At 31.1% G+C, this 19,905-nt stretch overlaps 3 protein-coding genes across 3 annotated transcripts; 1 reads left to right on the forward strand and 2 right to left on the reverse strand.

Moving 5' to 3' along the window:
- Positions 1 to 1,367: 1,367 nt before the first annotated feature.
- MONOS_19 (uncharacterized protein) lies at positions 1,368 to 1,935 on the forward strand (the record flags this gene model as incomplete). Its single annotated transcript, XM_067871781.1, has 2 exons — positions 1,368 to 1,397; positions 1,732 to 1,935. The coding sequence occupies 2 exons, from the start codon at positions 1,368 to 1,370 to the stop codon at positions 1,933 to 1,935; spliced, it is 234 nt and encodes a 77-aa protein (XP_067733459.1).
- Positions 1,936 to 8,873: 6,938 nt separating this feature from the next.
- On the reverse strand, positions 8,874 to 9,563 carry MONOS_20 (uncharacterized protein; the record flags this gene model as incomplete). Its single annotated transcript, XM_067871889.1, has 1 exon — positions 8,874 to 9,563. One exon carries the CDS (start codon positions 9,561 to 9,563, stop codon positions 8,874 to 8,876), a length of 690 nt encoding a protein of 229 aa, XP_067733460.1.
- A 7,366-nt stretch (positions 9,564 to 16,929) lies between these two features.
- Positions 16,930 to 17,433, reverse strand: MONOS_21 (uncharacterized protein; the record flags this gene model as incomplete). Its single annotated transcript, XM_067871997.1, has 1 exon — positions 16,930 to 17,433. One exon carries the CDS (start codon positions 17,431 to 17,433, stop codon positions 16,930 to 16,932), a length of 504 nt encoding a protein of 167 aa, XP_067733461.1.
- Positions 17,434 to 19,905: the final 2,472 nt, after the last annotated feature.

Raw genomic sequence — 19,905 nt, forward strand, 5'->3', positions numbered from 1 at the left:
GCACTATTTCCACTCGAATAACACACAAATAATTAAAATCCTTCAATAAAATTTTAATGAAGAGGAAGGTGAAGAAGAATGAGAAGAAAAGGAAGAATATGATAATGGCCAAGAAGGAAAATATATATATATATATATATATAATTTCGTTTGCTGAAATAGCGCATATGAAAACAATGACGGCGAAGAAGAAGATGATGAAAAAGAAGACGAAGATCTTATAGAAATCTTAAATGTCGGATATATTCTAACAGAAGATATTCTGAGCATCATAACCTCGTTCTCTTCTTCAGTTGCAAATCCTTCGATGGCACAATGCCAAAGGCGATAGCAAAATGACTCAAAGTCCATTTTGCCGGTAATTTTCCTCCAGCTGCCTGTATCACACAGAACTGCCTGATTTTCTCGCATTTTTGGCTCTCAAGCAAAACAATCAAGTGCCATTCTACCACTCTCCTCGGTACATAAAAGCAATGTCTTTCCATTCCCTCCCCAAGAAAGTCGCCTTGTTCTGTTCCAACTGCGTCCAATCTCCTTTTTTTGTTATTTGTTCCAATCTTTCCAACAAACTTAAAAATGAAAATGTCCTCTTCGTCTTCTTCAAAAAGGTTCCCTATTCGGGCAAATCTATCATTATTCCTTTTGGCCTTGGACATCTTTCGACCCCGTTGATTTCTGCTCCATCAGAATTCATTTTTCATCGCATTTCTATCCATCGCGCATGTTGAGTCCATAATAAGTCACATAAATATTTGTATAAAAAAATATATTCAGGCTCTAACATATTTGTTAGATAGCATTTTGCTCGCTTCTCCGCTGTTCTCCTCTGCTTAGAATAAATTGATTTTAAATATAAATCGTCTGAATCACAACTTTGGAGAAAATACAGATAATAATGTCTTTGCAATCAATAGAACAATAAAAAATACACACACAAAAATTTTCACATTTTCACCGAAAATGTTGTGGCTCCACAGCATTCCATCAATCAAAATGAACAATTTCATCTTCCATCAATAAAAAAAGAGTTGTTATTGTTGTTGCTTTTTCATCACTAGAAATATTTCATTTAACCCAGCTGCATTTTTGGTCACATGTAATTTTCATTCTGTAGATATTTCTTGAGCATTTGACATTGCTTGATCATTTTCCATAACGAATAAGAGCCACAAAAGAAAAGGAGCACAACTCGATGTGTCGTGGCCGAATGGGCATATGAAGACAATGTGATTGCAACAGGATAGATTTATGGTGTGGAGTGACGGAGTTGAGTTTTTGGAGGAGGCTGGGCTTTGAGAGGGGATATGAACGATAAAAGGAAGATTTTTTGTGGAAAAGAGGTGTTTTTGTGAGATTTAAGAGGCAAAATGGATGTTTGGGAGATAGATTGGGATGAGGTTTGGAGGGGTTGTTTTTTCGATTTTTGTGAGTTGGAATGTGCAGAGGTCGTGTTTATTGCTGGAGAAAAGGATTTTGCTGTTGAGGAGGTGGGGTGAGGAGGAACGGAGAGGAGGAAGATGAGTGGAATATATTTACTGGAGGGGAAGATGAGAGATAGAGAGATGTGTGGAGGAGATTTTTTTTTCAAATGCAGGGAGAGAGAGGGGGTTCATATGAGATGGTGTAAGAGGGAGAGTATTTGTGGGCTTATGTTCGATAAGAAAGAGAAGTGGATTGAAGGGAAAAAAAGTGAGAGAGATTTTATTATCTTTTGTTATTTTTTATTGAAAGGACAATTTGTCCGCGCCAGGCATTTGTAGGGCAAGGGATGGAGGTGGAGGCGGAGGAAGACGGGAAGAAGGAACATCATCGCTGGCGCTTTGCATTGGAGGTGTGGAGACAGAGGAAGATGAGGGGCTTACTTCGAGAGGGTGTTTTGCACCAAAGAGAGGCAAAATAATGGAGATATTTAATTTTCAACATGAAGAAGGATGATGGAGAATGAAGTGGAAAAGATTTTGCCATCGTTTGTGGAAGAGATGGAGGATATGTGGTGGAGTGGTATTGTTGTTGTTTTGGGGGGAAATGGAGAGAAGAAGAAGGAAACACAGCGAAAAGGGATGGGAAGAGGTTATTCAGATGGAATCTTCTTCATAGCTTGCTTTTTTATGGAATGGAATTTGTGGAGGTTATTTGGGTGGAAGCAGAACAGATAATTGATCTTTTGTTAATATTTTAAAAAGATGAAAAAAGAAAAAAGTCTGTGAAAGGTGGCTATTGTGAAAGATATCGGTTTGCATTTTTTAATTAATATTTTTTATCAAATGTTTTGATTTTTTATTATGAAATTATGTTTTTTTGCAGGATTGCTCAATGACAATGAATGAACAAGGAATATGGTTTGAGGGGATATTGGATGCATTAAAAGAAATCAGGACATAATAATTGGTTGGGAGTAAAGAAGAATGAGCAAAATGAAATATTAACGAAATGAAAAGAGAAGAAGATATTTTTTTTTTTTGAATTTTTTATTATTGAAGGCATCCTGGACAAATGTTGTTAAATGAAAAAAGAGAGAGTGTTGAAATTGACGATGCAGCACCAGAAATGGAAGAGGCAAAAGAAGAAGAAGAAGAGAATGAAAAAGAAGCAAAAGCAGAGGCAAAAGCAGAATTAAAAGCAGAAATTTTCTTTGAAGTGAGCGTTTATCTGCCCGCTGTTTTGGAACATATTTTTCGAAATATCTGTTATGAACATAATACTCAATATGCTTATTTTGAATTGAAGATTGAAGATTTGATAGTTCTGAAGCAAAAGGAAACAACGTTTTGTGAATACTTGTTGAAGATGAACTGAATTGAACTGAAAAGAAATCAATCAAATCTTGAAGTGATTGAATTGCTTTCGATGGAAGATTATTGTTGACCGCGTTCACCAGGGTTCCAAACTCCGAATGACAATAATTTTTACCGTGATGCTCCCCAAAAAAGCTGAGTTCGCATATTTTGTTACGAAAAAGTGGAGTTGAATGAGAAAGAATGAAATGCAAAACTAAACGATTGCGATTATGAGCTCCTGAATCGCAGAAGAATTTGAATGTTTGAATGCGTTTGAAAAGCGGTCTTTTCAAAACAGATTGAAGACATTCAATAACGAACTGATGATCGTTTGACAGAGAATCAGAAAAGAAATTGAATGTGTTTTTTTGGAATTTGTTATCCTGAAGATGAAATGTAATGATAGTAAATTGAGATATTTATGTGTTGTTGTAGAATTCTTTCTGGAGTTGAACATTGCAAAGAGGAAGTTTCCACTTTTCCTTAAAATCGAAAAGGCAAACAAGTTCTTTTTCAGAAAGCGAAGATACAGTTTTATTAAAATGAATGTACTGCCATTCGGATGTTTTCTTGTGAATGTTCAATGCAGCAAGTTGCTCCATATTATTTTTTGAAAGATTTGCATTAGGTGGAAACGATTTTCGTTTGTTTTCCAAATAATTCAGTCTTTGGCAAAGGTCGCACACATCTGTTCGTTTTTTTGGTTTTGAAAATTGTGTAGTGAGTCTGTAAAAGTATGAAAGCGACACGTTAATGTGTGTTTCTTTAGTAAAATCCTCCCATAATTTGGTTTTCGGTTTCGAAATTAGTCTCTTTTCGAAAGGAGAAAATACTCTAACTTTTTGTTTGCTTCTTGTGAAATGATCATGGAGTGAAATACATTTGGGAAGCAAATTGAAAGTGGAGTTGGCAATTGTTTGTTTGTTAGTGGAATAAGTTGAATACGAATTGTTTGGTGAATAAGAAGAAATAGCTTGAATTGATTGAGATTTGGGTAACATTCCTCCCCTTCTCTGTTCATGTCCGTGCACATCACTGTATTTTATCGCATAGAAGGATAAAGATGATCTGTAACCTTTTTGAAAAAGAGAACATAATGTGCCGTTGAGATTTCTTTCATTTATTGATTGAGTGTATGAATCATTACACAAAAACCACAAACTTTCATTCGATCTGCATCCTTTCACAATCGAAATGAAATGACCATGAAATTCATCTATCCTTTTGAATAGAACTTGTCCCACGAGTTGATACGAAAAACATTCATGTGAGTCTTCAAATGACTGTTGAAATTCTGAAGTTGTACTTGAAACTGTTACCTTTTAGTGAATTTCACTTGATGCAAACGAAATATTCAAAGGTGGTGGCGAAAAGAATGGATTTTTTGTTTCATGAGACATTGCTAAAACGTTTGGAAATGAAGTGATTCTGATGTAACGAGAAGCTATATTCATTTCGTGACATGCTTTGCATTTGTCTTTGTTTGATGATGATAATTTTTCAGAAATAAACGAACTATTTATTCCATCTATGACATTAGAGCTGCTGATAATAATGCTATTCATATTTGAATCAATTCTCTCAGAAATACTGCTGCAGAATTCACATTGGGAATACCTTATTATTGCAGGTGAAACATCTTTGTTTGTTATTTGATTGTCACTTTTGAATAAATTCATCAGTTGTTCATAGCCCACTGTGACATTCTGCTGTTCCCTTTTACCAAGATCAAGAAAACTATCCCATGAATCGATGAGTTCATTATTCCAAGTAACAATTGGTTTCTTATCATTGGCCAATTCATTACATACGTTGTTCAAATGATTTGATAATTTGTTGTCACCATCGTTTCGAATAGATATAGTCTTTTGTTGCATTTACACAGATGTCCGACGTTGAAAGATTGAGTACAAATAGCACGTGTTTCCCATGTTCTGTAAACCATTCCTTGTGAATTGCCTCAATTGAATATTATTGCTTGTGAGATCGTGAATCTTGGATGGTCCTTCAATTTGTTCAGAAATGTTAACAGAAATCGGAGGAATCAAAGAAGGAGATGGAAAATCACGAATAATATTTTGAAAGTATTGCTTTATTTAATTGTAATTATTGTTCTTTTTTTGTTTATTTGATTCCTGTGATCCTTTATTTCCTTTTTTGAAATCCGATTCTTTTTTTGAGTTCTGTTCACCTCATCATAGGCAGCATTGGGGAACGTATGAAATTTTGTTGTGAGATCACTTTGAAGATGGAGATTGTTTTTTTGCGATTCATTTGTATTATTTCTCTGAACAGAAATAATATCGTTCCAAGGAGATTCATCAACAAACTTTTCATAATCTTTAGGGACTTTTTTGATTTGCTTTGTCCTAGAAGAAGTTGAAATTTCTGTTGAGTGATTAATCATCCAGCTATTTCCTTTATTCCACTCTTCTTCATTTAGACCTTTTTAATCAATAAATAAACAAACAAACAAAAAAATAAAATAAAATAAAAAGTGGAGATGTTAATACAAATAATTTAAACATTAATTTATTTTATAAAAAAAACCTGATTTGCATTTTGGAACGACTGGTTGCTTTGGTGGAACTATTTTGAAACTGTTTCGTTCAAATGTTTGCTTTGCATGATTGACTTTCCCCTGAGTTACGTTATATCCATATGACATCATTTGGCTGATGGACATCACTTGGGATAAAGCTTGAAGCATTGTGGTTTGCGAATGAGTCGGAGAAATGTTATATGCAATTGACAGATTCTTTAGCAAAAAATAATAATCAGCTACAAAATTGAAATAAAAAGAATTGTTTCAAGAATAATCTGAATCAAAAAGAAGTAAATGAGCAAAACACACAATTTAATTTCTTCTTCAGTTTCTTCATTGTTGAAGAAGCTTTTTCATATCGACAGAACAAATAATAAAGCAAGTCTAACTTTGAATCTCCTCCAATTCTCAAAACTTCATTCCACAACGTCTCTGCTCTGGAATGAAGAGTTGATGTTGGAAGTTTTGAAAATCTTGATTTCGAAAATTCTTTTGACATTAACGACTACAACTGCTCAGTTGTCAATTAAGGGATATGATCTAAACAACCAAAAACCGAAAATATTGCCAACAGATTTATAAAAGTCATAAATAATATTCAATTAATGAGGAGAGATTGCTTATTTTTGTAGGAACAAAAACGATAAAGAATCATTTTTACTGGGAGACTGAAGGTATTTTCCTTTTTAACATTTTACGTTATAGAATCTTCTCGAAAGAATTCCAGAAAGAAAAATGTTTGTTTTTTTATTTTTTTATTTTTTCAATAAACAAAAACAGTTCTAATAACATCTATATTCAACAACTTTTCATTTAAAAAATATGTGACCTCATTCAACATCAACTCCGAGTTTCCACATAATAAAACATTAACATTGCTGTTTTCCTTATCAGAAGATTCTCTTCTTTGGCTGTTGCGTTTTATTCACATGAAAAAATGTTGATAACATTTGACTTATCCAAAATCAGATTTTCATTATCTGATTTTCATTTCATTATGTATTCATGTCATTGTTGAGGATTTTCTTTTTTTGCTATCATTCCGTGGCACTCGCTCACATCAATGTGATTTTAATAATGAATGTTGAAAACAATATTTGTTTCATAAGTTTAAAAGATAACTATTTAATATATTCGTAATCTGAAATAGCTTTTTTTCAAAATTTCTGATATGCTGTTTAAAAAACATTTAATGTTTGCAACTTGAAAAACGTGAGGACAAAAAGAATCTTCATAATTTGAATTATTATGAAATTCAATCAAAAAACCAATGAGAAATGAAATTGAAGCTTCAACAAAAAATTATTATAACTCATTCAGTTCATGTCTCTTTCTTTTTTGTCAAATCATCAGTTGAAAATTATCAATTCGAGATATTTCTTCTCCATATTAAAAAAGGAAATTCGACATCATTCCCAATGTTGTTAGCAACATGTTTGTTGGAAAAATATAAATGTTTTATGTTTTGTCGATTTTTTTGATCTAAATGAAGAAGCAGTTAATATTCTAGTGATGAATCTTTTATCAAATATGATTTCCCTCTCAAAAATCATTTTTATCTCTAGAACAACTACGCTTTCTTTATGTTTGTTGTAAATTTTATTTTGTGCATTCAAATAACTATTTATTGACAACCTCCTTTTCATTCTTTCTCATTAAAAATAAGGTCAAAAAACGAAATATTAACCAGAATATGATGGAAATACAAGATTATATGCTTTAAGAGATTGGAACTTTTGATGTTAATCAGTGGATGCATCTTGAATATAATTATATTCAGTTGAAAACAAAAAGCTATATCTTTGAAGAGTTCTGTGAAAAGCAGCTTGGATGGATGAACATCTCACTATGCAACTTCTGCAGTTTCTTCTCTCACATTGCGAACAACAAACACTGGTGTGAAAAGTTGCGCATAGGGCTGCTGAACTGAATGGAATTGAAACTTCGTGGAACTTTTCATAACAACGGTGAGAATCTTGTTCAGAAAAAACATTTGGAGCTGAAGAAGAGGTCCTCAGAGGTGTGAGCGGATCATTAAGTGAGAAGGCGAATGGTTACTGCAAGTATTGCAATGCCAATAGTGGAAAAAGGACTGGAGGCAGCTGAGCATTGAATAGAAGATGTGGCTCTGTCACCAGCATCGACAGCGCTGTTTGTGCTCGAGGAGCAAGAAGAGAGAGAAGAATTCAAAAAGGAGTCAAAGAGGAAATATGCAAACAAGAAGTACTTGGAAGACCATGTTCTGCATAAATGAGATCGCTTTATTCTGTTGTTGATGAAGAGTGTACTGCTATTTCTTCCTCGCCTTCTTCTTATTCTTCAAAAATTAAATCTGAATCAAGTGCAGGGAAGAAGAACTGAAATCCTCTCTCTTTTTCTAATCCATAAATTGTGCACACTCTGTTTAAAATATGATAAGTTGAATTTGAGAGAAATTCTTTTCCTTTTTTCTGACTGTCAACATTCAGTGTTTCATCTTTACTGAATGAAATGTTTTTTCTGTTTAAAGGATATTCCTCGATCTGCTCACTGTTGCTTGCATGTTCTCATTTCACGATTGCTGTGTTTCATCATTTAATCTTCATCCCTCTTATCGATGCATTTGAAACAGTTGTGAATTTGATTTGTACAATTATGTTGAAAGAATCAACAGCAAAGCCCGTCCATTAGCATATTTCTCTGCATTTCGCATTTGCCGGATCCAATTCACAGTCAGCTATAAAACGTTTTAGAACTCACGATTCCATTCAGCAATCTTTCCTTATTAATTAACAAATAACGCTGCCTGCAAATTTCAACGAAGTGAAATTCGAATATTTGACATTCTACAAAAATGCACAATTGATTTTTGACTTTTATTATCTACGGATGATTATTATGAATGTTTGTGTAAACTTCAAGAAAATAATATTGTATTGATATGTTTTCTATAATTTCAATTTCAATAAACATTATTGTCAGCTATCTTCAAACAAAAGAATAGTTTCCACGAGTTATTGCTGGACTTCGTGCTCCAAATGGTTCGCCATTTATGGATAACCATCTTCAAAACTGGTTTTATGGAATTTGAAATCGATTGATATTCATTGATTGATCCTAAGATATTTGTTATTCCAAAAAAAAATTGATTCAACAAATGAAATGTTTTTTTATTATTAAATAAAAAAAGAAAAGAAATCAGAAATTTCATTCAAATTCTTTTCTTATTTTTTCAAAGTGAGTATAATAAATTGAACAAAGCTATTTTATGAACTTTCTGGGTTTTTAATTTGTTTTAAATAATAGTGTTTACAAACCTTTTCAAGGAATTGATAAAAACACATATTTCATTCTTTAACTGGCACATTTTCTTTAACAAGAACACACACTTATTTAAGCTCCAACTCACTTCCTATCTCACAAGCTCCATCCACACGAATGCGCAGATCATGGCTCGCTACCAGATACCTCATTCCATATTCAATCGAATAGCACAGATCTTTTACTGTCCCGCATTTCTTGATATCCTTCCCTCCTTTCCCTTCAATCGATGAAACAACAATCGTATCTGATTAGAAAATCAAAATGAAATCCATCAGATCCACTGCTTCTGAACTTTCTGAGTCAACCCCAAATATCGCGTTGTATCGCACAAATTCGCTCCCACTCAAGTCTAGCTTGAACAGCGTCTCATTGATCTGTCTCGAGATATTCCAGCACTCAATGAAGATGTCTCTCCCTTCCTTTCCGCTCTTCGAGTCAAACTCGTCCCTCTCAAACAGCATTCCTTGCTCCCCTGAATACTTCAACGCCAGATACAATCCCCCTCCCTTCCCCATCGTCACAGAGCATCCACACTGAATAACTTTCGAATTCACCACTTGGATCATGCTTTCCTTGCTCAGGTCAGCAAACACCGCTCCCCTTTTCGCTGAAGAGCCTGCTGCACACACTTCAAGCGCGCTGTTGATAATCTCTGCATCAGTCGTCAGCGTTGTTGGAACTGTTAGCGCACTCGCTCTCCAAGCCAGAATCATCATTTGTTGAATTGCAGAACCCCTCAATATCAGATATCTTTCTTGATTTCTTAAGCTCTGCAGGGCTTTTTCCATAACAATTACTGACCCATTTCCCATCATGCTGCTGAACACGCTCACGTAAGTAATTATGCACTGGCTGCTTCTCGACACATCCATCACATTGCTTTTCATCCTGTTCACCTCAATAAAAAGCTCTTTCGCATTCAAACTCCCAGACTTCATGAAATAATAGTGAAATCTTTGAACAATATGATAGCGAAGCTTCAATCGAAAGAAGAAAACAAAGTATTATTAAAACTGATCTCTTGCCACTTTTGAAAAGCAGAACTCCTTGATTCATTTGAATTTCTTAAAAATTATCATGAATAAAGAAACGGAAATAATTGTTGAAAACATATAATTTCAAACAAATTTTATTTTCTCGAATCAAATTTCAATTGATGTTATTCTGAGTTCAGAGTCATTTGTTTGCGTGAATACAACCCAACGAGTACAAGGATCCAAATGTTATTAATTTGAGAATTAATTTCTTCAAATCTTTATGACTCAAAGCGGAAACAAAAAATGCTCACATTCGACAGAAATTTGAAAGTCGACATCAAAAATTGTCAAAGAAACATAATATTGAAAAATATCAGAAAAAATAATATTCATACAAACCTAGGAATTGTTTCAAATGCTATTATTCTTTGCTTTCTGAACAGATTTTCTTTGTTGAACCAACTTTGAAAAATATTTCTGTAAAATAAATTTCATCTCCTTTCTGTTTAAAGAAGATAGATAAGTTAACATTCTTGTAAAGCAAATTCTCTTTTTAACACTTCTGAAAGAGCAATGAATCATCTTCAAAAAACATTATTCATGAAAAATGGTTTTTCTCCAAAATTGATTGTGTTGTATCTATTCTGAATGTGATATATTCAAGATAGACAATAATATCCAGATAAAACACATTGATTTGAGCAACATGGAAAAAATTGATAGAAAAAATTATTATCATGGATCATGTGGATTTATGATCCCAAAAAGAATCACCCATCTTATTTTTGTAATTTTTTTATCTTCATATCTTTCAATTCCTCCACATATCCGTATCTATTTTTTACTTCTTCCTCTCTTCCACTTTCTTCTTCTCCAAATACATTCGTCAATTTCAACTGTTTTTCCAACATAACCTATCATGACAGGGTTTCTATTAATGATATTCATGCACTCAACACGTAAAACACTACTCCAATATCCCACAATTTTTGGATCTTCATCTATTATAGAGCTTATCTAAGTTTGCATTAGCCCTTGCCGTAGTAATAAAACGATAAATAAGAATTTGTCAACACCTGTTTTGTTATTTTCCAATCTTGTACTATAAAAACTGTCCGTTTTTTGTTGAATTTGTTGCACATCCAATATTTCTAAGTTCCTTTTTCATTTAATAAAGCCAAACTCTTATGTGAATAACACACTCAGGATGTTTGCCTTGCATTACAAATCGATTAAACCACTGCCAAGCCTTTTTTTCATCAGTGAATGTTTTCAAAAGTTCAAAATAATGTTCCTTTTCATCTTCTGGATACCCCATTTTCACTGAAATTTTATTTGATCAAACACATAAAACGTCAGTTTCACTCAAAATTGTGTTTTTTCTAAAAAATATACCAGTCATATTCTCGCATTTTCAATTATATAAAGATTGATAAAATACACTAATAAGTATGAAGCAATAGAATAATTAAAGTTTTGAGTTCTTCGATGAAATACCATTATGTCATTTTTCCTTTTATTTCTTCGTTCATTGTCATCTTCGAAATCATCATCTTTTAAAATTTGGGATTTTCTTTTCAGTCTTTTTTTGGCTTCTCTTCATAAAACAAATCTTTTTCGATTGTTTCTTTAATAGAATCATCTCTTTTCTTCTCATCTTTCATCTTTTTATATTCTTTCCATTCATTCAAAAATAATTGGTCTGAAATATTTATACAATGGAAATTGAAACGATGGGATTTTTTTTTCTGTTGAACTGAAGGAGTGTCAGGAAACTTAGCAGAAACAGAGTTTGACTGCACAGACAGCACGCCACTTTTTTCAAATGCCGAGGAAATTGTTGGAGGAAGCAATGCAGTTTGCAAAGCCTGTGGTAAGGCATTTGCAACTGCTTTTCGTCTGAGTGCGATCAAAGAAGAAGACAGAACAACCTAGTTTGAAATGAAACATCTTTGAAACACAGCAAAAACTCCGCAGTCAAGTTGCTGTGTGAGATGAGTGCTGTGTGGAATAAATGTAACTACGTCAATTGATGTATCTGATATTTTTTGCCATAGATGTGGCTGTGCTCTAGAAGGATGAGAATCCAAGAGAAGCAAGCATCTATTTTCGTTCATATCAAGCAATTTTCTTCTTTGGACAATTCCAGGTAGCTGTATCTTTTCAGCATTACTAGTTAACAATACATCAGTCATTTATGCATCATTGTCTTCCCAGGCGTGAATCTGCGGGCTAAGCAAGACCTTCATTTCTTGTGGTAGTTTTTTGATGGCCAAAGAATAAGGCTTGGCAAATAATAACCATCAGTAGCAACTGCAACCACAAGGGTGGAGTTTGGCATGTTGATTGGTGTTTTGGAAAACCCGACTGGAACATCTGAAGGATGAACAGCTAGTTGCTTTGTGGAGTCGGAGAGACGTAAAGAGGATTCTTCGGTGTTGAAGATGAGAGAAGGAGAGTATTAGTGAAAGTCATGAAGTGATTAAAGAAGAAAGAAAAAAGGTTGAAGAGGCTGCTTGTTTGACTCAGACAAATATCAAATATTGACGTCATATGTCAATTTTTTTTTTGAAAAGTTCCTTTTATTCAATTTGCAAATATATCAATAATTTTATTTATTCATCAATTTCCTGTATCCACTCAAGTAGTTTCACTTAAATTTTTTAAAACAGCATTTTCAAATTTGAACTACCTTTTTAGTTAAGTTTGATAAGTGGGTTCTGATTATTGATCGAAGTGTGAAATTAATATTTTGTTTGAAAATTATACAAAAGTTTCTTTTAAAATACAATTTGACAGTTTTGTTTGAAAAAAAGAAATGGTAGAAATAAATAGCAGACGCTGAACTTTATTTTAACTATTTACAGCACAAACACTGTTTCATGTGAAAAAAAAAAAAAAAAAAAAAAAAAAAAAAAAAAAAAAAAAAAAAAAAACTTATTTTCGAATTGAAATTAGCAATAAGATCATACTGCATTAAATAAGGAATGAAACTTCATTTCAAATTATTGAAAATTGATAATTATTGAATTGTGCGATTAGAATATTTTTCAAAATAAAAAAAATATAAAAATTGAAAAAATGGGAGAAAATACAGACTTTTAAGCTTTTTTTGCACAAAGCACGAAAAAATTGTTTCACTCAATTCTTTATTTCGCTTTCTCAGATTTCAAAATAAATTTGATTTTCAATTTCGTAAACAGGCATCGTTGAAATCAAAAAAGAAAGTTTTCCAACATTTCACGAATGTCAAAAAATGGACTGATTTTTAATGAGTTTTTTGTTCTCAAAAATTCAACGAGAAGTGCATAATTTTTCTATGAAAATGCCTGAAGCAAAATATTTAACTCCATCTGTGTAATTCTTTTTGAGAAGTCGCAAACGTTTAATTTCCAAATAAAAAATTTTTTCTTATTTTGCTAAAATTTTTGTTTCCATTCGAGAATCTTTTTAAGAACGTGTGAAATAGCATCATCCAGAAATAGATTCAATATTAGAGAAGTTTGGTGAATGTCAACAAAAATTAAAGCAAAATATGAAAATTTTGATTTATATGAAAATTAAACATTTGCAACTTTTCAAACTGAATTAGACATACACATTTATCTTGTATTTCACTTCAGTTCACTTTTTTAAAAACAACCAAAAAAATGAAAAATTTTATCACTTATTAACATAAACAATAATACATTTGTTAATTTCTCTTTATTAACTCACATTTTCAAATTCCAAATAAACACATATTCAATTTTTTAAATATGAAATAACAAAAAAATGTTTAAACTTCATATAAAACAAATATCACAAATTAAAAAAAAACACTTCGTTTTAAAAAAATGGAAACTATTTCTATAATAAAAATTCAAATATAATCGATAATTTATTACATATCATTAGAAATCATTTATTTTCAAAATTATATAATAATTAATCAAAATTACATAGACAAATAAAATTCAAACAATTGCAAATAATTTCTTAAAATTTGAATAAAGTTCAAAAAAATCAAATATTCACACTTTCGATAAAAATTATAATTATTGTTTTGTATTTTTCAATCAATTCGTAAATAATACCTAAAATTGTTTTTTATCAAAAATTCATTAATCTTGTCATAAAATCTAGACATATATATAACTTTTGATCTATAATGTTTTCGATCGAAATATTGTTATTTTTGTTCCGCACACGTTATAAAGATTTGATTGTGAAAAAGATTTGATATTTGAAAGAATAAAATGTTTATTATTGAGAGATTATAAAATAGAAATCGTTTTAAATGAAGATTTAAGTTTTGAAAGAATATAGTTTATTTATTGTGGTTTAAAAGTGTCTAATTTTTAGATATTTTGGTATTTAAAAAATTAAATGAAAAATATTGAAAATTGAAGTGTGTTAAAAATAAGAGTGAAATGAGAGGTTTATGTATTGATTTTTTTTTTTGATTTTTTCGGTTTTCGTGAAATTTGAGACTTCAGATAAATAAAAAATATTATTTTTGTAAACTTAATTTTTTTTTAAATGCGCATTTTTTATCTAATTTTACTTTTTTTTCCAGAAAGGAACAGGTTTTGAGAGTTGTATTTAATTACAAAAATAGATTTGTTAGATCTGAAATATTTAATAATTGTTTAAAAGACAACTAGGATATTTTTTGAAATTTTTCAACAATGGAAAAATGAAACACAAAAATTGAAGATGGTTAACAGAGCTTATTCAAATTTGAAATGCTCAACTCCTGAGAACTGGAAATTTCTGTTGTAGCTGTTACTGTTCCAATGCTTGTTTTGTTTCTATACTGAATGAACTGTTTCACAGTTGAAGAGCGACCTTCAGTTTCATTGTTCCAAAGTGTGGAATCCAGGTCAGTCAAAATACTCAAATGTTCTTCATTCCATTTGATGATGAATATATTTTCTGTCATATTCTTTTCTTTGATTTAGTATATTCTCATTGGATCTTGCATTTTCATGTGTTCGCAACCTTTTCACAAAGAAAACAGGACATCTATGTTCTATCATTTTCTCTAATTTTTTATGTCTACCAATTGTTGCAACTGTAGGCTTTGATTTGCACAAACCGCCCACAAAAATCTGTTAATTATTTGGAAGTTACTGAAGAATTATTCAACATTTATTATTATTTCAATTTTTGAATTTTCAGGCTGAATATATTTTTTTAACCTGCATATCGATAACTATCATACAAAAATTTGAATAAATGATTGTTTCTCTTTTTTCAATGGCATATGTCTATTTTGTACCAATTTGGAGAGGATTTTTTAAAATTTTTTATTAGCAAAATATCAATTCTTATTATTATCACAAATAAACCTATAATGGATAAAGTGGAAATTCTTCCATCGAAATTTTTACTTAATAAAAAAATTTTTTTATTATTCTAACTTTTTGATAATTATTATAAAAAAACATTGATTATTATTATTATTAGAGATGATCACAAACGAGGAACATAATACAATTTTCACATTTTCAAAATTTTAAATCCCTTCAAAAGGTTCTGGTGACTTTTTTCTTGAGCTTCTAATGAAAACTGGAATAACAAAAGATATCGTATGATGTTGTAACCGCAAAAGATAAATGCTATTGAAAAAGTTGAGGAATGTTGGAAGAAATTATTTTTATCGATGCATCAAATGCGGAAAAGAAGTGAATTGGAATAAAAATTCAATATTTGAAACAATAAAATTACAACCTTACGAAATATTGAGCTTATTATACCATTTTTGGTACGAACATTCTATTTTTGAAACAGTCAAAGAAACAAAAATATCAAAAGCTCAATTTTAAAATTCAACGAACTCTTGAGAAGGATTTGTATTTACAAAGAAATCAACAAAACAGAAAAAATTGGAGAAAACAGAGAAGTGGAAATTGACGAATCACTAGTGTCAAAAAGCAAGAACAACGTGGGAAGAATTAGAACACAACATTGGATATGTGCAGTGATTGAAAGAAAAAAGGAAATTTGGAATAAAAGTTACGAATAGAAAATAAATTAAAAAGAAAAGAAAAAACCAGAATAAAATATGTCAACAAGTTTATGTGACAAAGTTCGCAAATTCATTCAGGCAAATGATCTAAATACGTTGGAATAACCAAAGAAGAATTCAAACTTGAAAGTGTGAACCATTCAGAAAATTTTGTTAATCCAATTAACAAACGAATACACACACAAACAATAGAATGTATATGGTCTCACACAAAACACCATATACCAATTAGAGGACGGACATTTTCAAAGAAAAAAGAATACATTTATGAAATTGTTTATAGATTTAACAACAAAGCGAACTTACAAAAATTCTTCTACGACTTGGCAAACACAAACGAGAAGGAGCAAAAAGCATTTTTGACTACGTACAAAGAATGCGAAAAAGAAAAATGAAAACTTTTCGAGTTGAAAAATAAAAAAGACAATAACTCTTTGAAAAAAGCTGTTGGTGAAAAAGTTCCAAAGGAATGTGTGTTTTTCGATGAATATGATTAAGATGCACTCCAGAAGAAAGAAAAACGTTGTCGAATTATAATGTTGAAAGATAAAAGTGTGTATGTGTGCTGTTTTTTTGTGCATTATTTCAATTTTTTGTGAAAGGCTTCGTTGGCTAAAAAATGCCACTTGAAAATAAACAAAAAGTATAAATATGTCAAAATTTTTTTGAAAAGTTTTTTTTGTTTTATTGTCAGGTCAAAATGAAAAATGAATATTTTCTTCAAATTTTCATTCTTACTCACCATAATTTTTAAGAATGTGAAAAAAACATTATCGAGCATTAATTCACATGCTGGTTAATTTTGGTGAGTAAGAATGAAAATTTGATCGAAATATGTAATTTTTTTTTATTCGAAAATTAAACAAAAGGAACTTGTCAAAAAAATTTTGACATATCTCAATTTGTTTAAAAGAAAAACTAAACATCTGAGTCACATGGCTTCTGACGTGAACATTTTTGGAGAAACGTGATGTGATAGAAAAAAACTTTTGTTCAGTCATTATTTAAATTCCACTTTTGGAAAAAAAAATAAGCATTATTAATTACGATTGATGGCAAATGTGCACTATTGCGGAACATCAGAATTGGCTTTATTATATGATAAAAGTATTTATCATAATTTAATATTTATTCGTTCAAAATATCTGAGTTAGGAAATCATTCTGTGTTGAAATATTAAATTACCAAAAAAAAAAAAAAAAAAAAAAAAAAAAAAAAAAAAAAAAAAAAAAAAAAAAAAAAAAAAAATCATTTTGGGACGTGAAATTTTTTCTTAATAAAAGTGAAAAAATTATTTGTAAACGTTTTAAATGATTATTCTGAGGTGCTATATCCAGTCGAACTTTCTCCGTCTCCTGCCCAAAATGGATCTGAATTATCTTCTACTTCAATTTCAGGAAAAATACCATCTGCATCTGGGATTTCTTCTTCATCCATTTCCACGATAATTTCATTTTCCTCTACAATCAATTCATCAGGTTCATAATGAATCAAATCTTTCATCACATCTTCAAACTCAAGCTTCGATGAACTTTTAACCAAAAACATTGCAATCTGATCAGAAATATATATCATTCTCATTCCGGACTGATGAAAAGATGACCTTAAATGCTTCCATAACCCTTCAATTGTGTTTGTGCAAGCCTTATTCTCTTTATTGAAGAATTCCCGCTTGTGGCAGACTGTTTCATGTAAATAACCAAACGTACTCAAACATTGGTAAGCTTTCCATTCGTCAGAATATATCTTTGTGCCAATTTTGATGTGATCCAGCCTTATTGGAATCAATGTATCTTTGGTTCCGTATGGTACTATCATCATGAATCTATAACCTGCTTCTCCACCTGCCAACCTTTCAAATCCTCCAAATATCCAGATCAACTTCTTCTTTTTTCCTTCATGGTCTTTCCTTCTCCAAACTGCTTAATTTATCTCCACAATTTTCTCCTTTCCTCCAATTTTTTTGCTGGTTTATGTTTTTAATTCGTATGCAGCAGTATATCATAACACAAGCCCAATATGATATTGTTTTTCTATTCACAGACAATAACAATGAAACAGGTTTAATTGGTATTTTTAACAAGATGAATAGTAATACAAGAAGAGCAACTCCAAGTGGCTTTTTCATATTTTCGAAAACTGTTCCTTCATAAACGGAACTCTTGAATTTTCTGCATCTGGGACAAATCCAATGTCTGTATCCTTCTTCCATTCTGCACGTTTTTTCTATTTTGTGAATTCTGCACACTGGTGCGATTCCATCTCGCAGCACTGTGAAATACAAATTCCACGCTTTCTCTTTGTCATTAAACGTGCGATTCATCAATGAAATTGTTCTATCTTTCAAGATCAAATTAGGTTCAGCCATGAAAAATGTTGATCATTCCCTTAAATTGAGAAAAATTTTTTGTTCATAAAATTTTCAGAAAAAAATTATTAACAAGTTTTAACACAATATAAACAAGTTAAAATAGTATAATTATCATCATTAATTTGTTTTAATATTTTTGAATGGTTTTTGAATGTTCAGGTATTATACACTTTTGCCTATATAATTTCTAGAATTGTCTTCTGATGGAACTTCTTCTGAAACCCGCCTCCTCATCAAACTCTCCTTCCTCCTTCGCTTTTCCATATCTTCAGAATTTCGTGTTTTCAGAAAAATTAATAGCGAATGCTGAACAAAAAAGGATACACACAATTATTCCTTGTTGTATTTTTTTTGGTCGCAATCTTTTACTCTCCCTGCTTTCTTGGAGTTTCTTCTTTTATGTATTTTGGGGAAAATACAGATTCTCAAGCTTTTTTTGCACAAAGCACAAATATTTTGTTTTTCTCATGACTTTATATTGCATTCACATATTTCGAAATAAATTTGAATTTAATGTCAGAAAACAATCATCGTTGAAATCAAAACATTAAGTTTTCCAATATTTCACGAATGTCAAAAAATAAACTTATTTTTATTGTGTTTTTTGATATAAAAAAGTCAATGAAAAGTGCATAATTTTTCAATGAAAATGCATGAAGTGAAATATTTTGACCCATATGTCAAATATTTTTTTGTGAATAAGATATTTTCTGTTCTGTTCCCTTTTTCATTCACTAACTTAACAATACCTCAAGCACACATAAAGTCTCTCATCAAAATCTTTGATTGCTTCCACTTTTCTATATCTTCGCAACCTCATCCGCTCTCCAAGCTTCCATTAACACATCCGCATATTCTCTTTTTCTTCTATTTTATATAATCTTGTTCCTTTTTTTGCATTATCTGCGCTTATGAATTTTTGTCTGTATTCTGTTGATCTTTCAGTCTTTCATCAAATTGTATTCTCTTCGCAATTTTTTATTCCACAGTTTCACATTTTGCAAAAGCGGCTTTCTCTCCTCCTTTTAAATCTATTCTCTTTTTCTGAATTTTGATCAAACTCATCTTTTTCTCATTTCATAAATTGCGAGCTCTTCCAAAGTTCCTGCTCTTGCAGCTCTTGTGTCGAATTCAACATTGAAAGCATCCCAACCATCATTTTTTTGAAAATGCAATTTCTTTCTCCCTTTCATCATCTTCTTTCTCTTTCTCTTATCCTTTTCTTCCTTTTTCGCTTCCCTCTCATTTGACTCTCTCAACATTATCACATTCATCACACACCATGGATGCTTTATCATTTGCTTCACAAGTGTCTCATTTCGATGTTCAAAACTGTTCACTTCTCTTCTTCAAAATCCTTTCCATTCTCTCTCTTCCATAGGTTCTCAGCAGCATTAGAAGCATTAAAACAATGGCTTATCTAGTGCTTCCATCCATGGAGGATTTAGGCTCATCCTGAAACTTTTCTTTCTTTTCTGAACCCGCTGCTCTCATCCATGTTCCCTCTCAGACTCGTTTGTGTGGCATAGGTCTAAATTGGACCAGTTGCGAATTTCACTGTTTTTTATAAAATTTTGGCAATATTATTGATTGTTATAATTTATTATCTCTGTATTTTCTCAAAAATTCAAAAAACAATAGAATTAAATTTTCAAATAAAAAATTCTAAAATTTTTGATCGATAACCCACAATAAAATAATTTTTATTCGAAATACAAATTAATAAAATCATTTGAAGGCACTTTGATGAGTGTTGAAACCACAGATGTTGAATTACCAACTTTCACGAGATTCTTAATCAATTCAGTTGGAAGTGATAAGAAAGCATTAGAGATATTTTAATCATTTGGCATTTTGAAAGAAAAGGTAAGATGCAGAGTGTGCAAAAATGAATTGATTTTAAAACTGGAGAAAAGTGA

Source organism: Monocercomonoides exilis (genome assembly GCF_001643675.1).
Source record: "Monocercomonoides exilis strain PA203 chromosome Unknown scaffold7-2047599, whole genome shotgun sequence".
Lineage (NCBI taxonomy): Eukaryota > Preaxostyla > Oxymonadida > Polymastigidae > Monocercomonoides > Monocercomonoides exilis.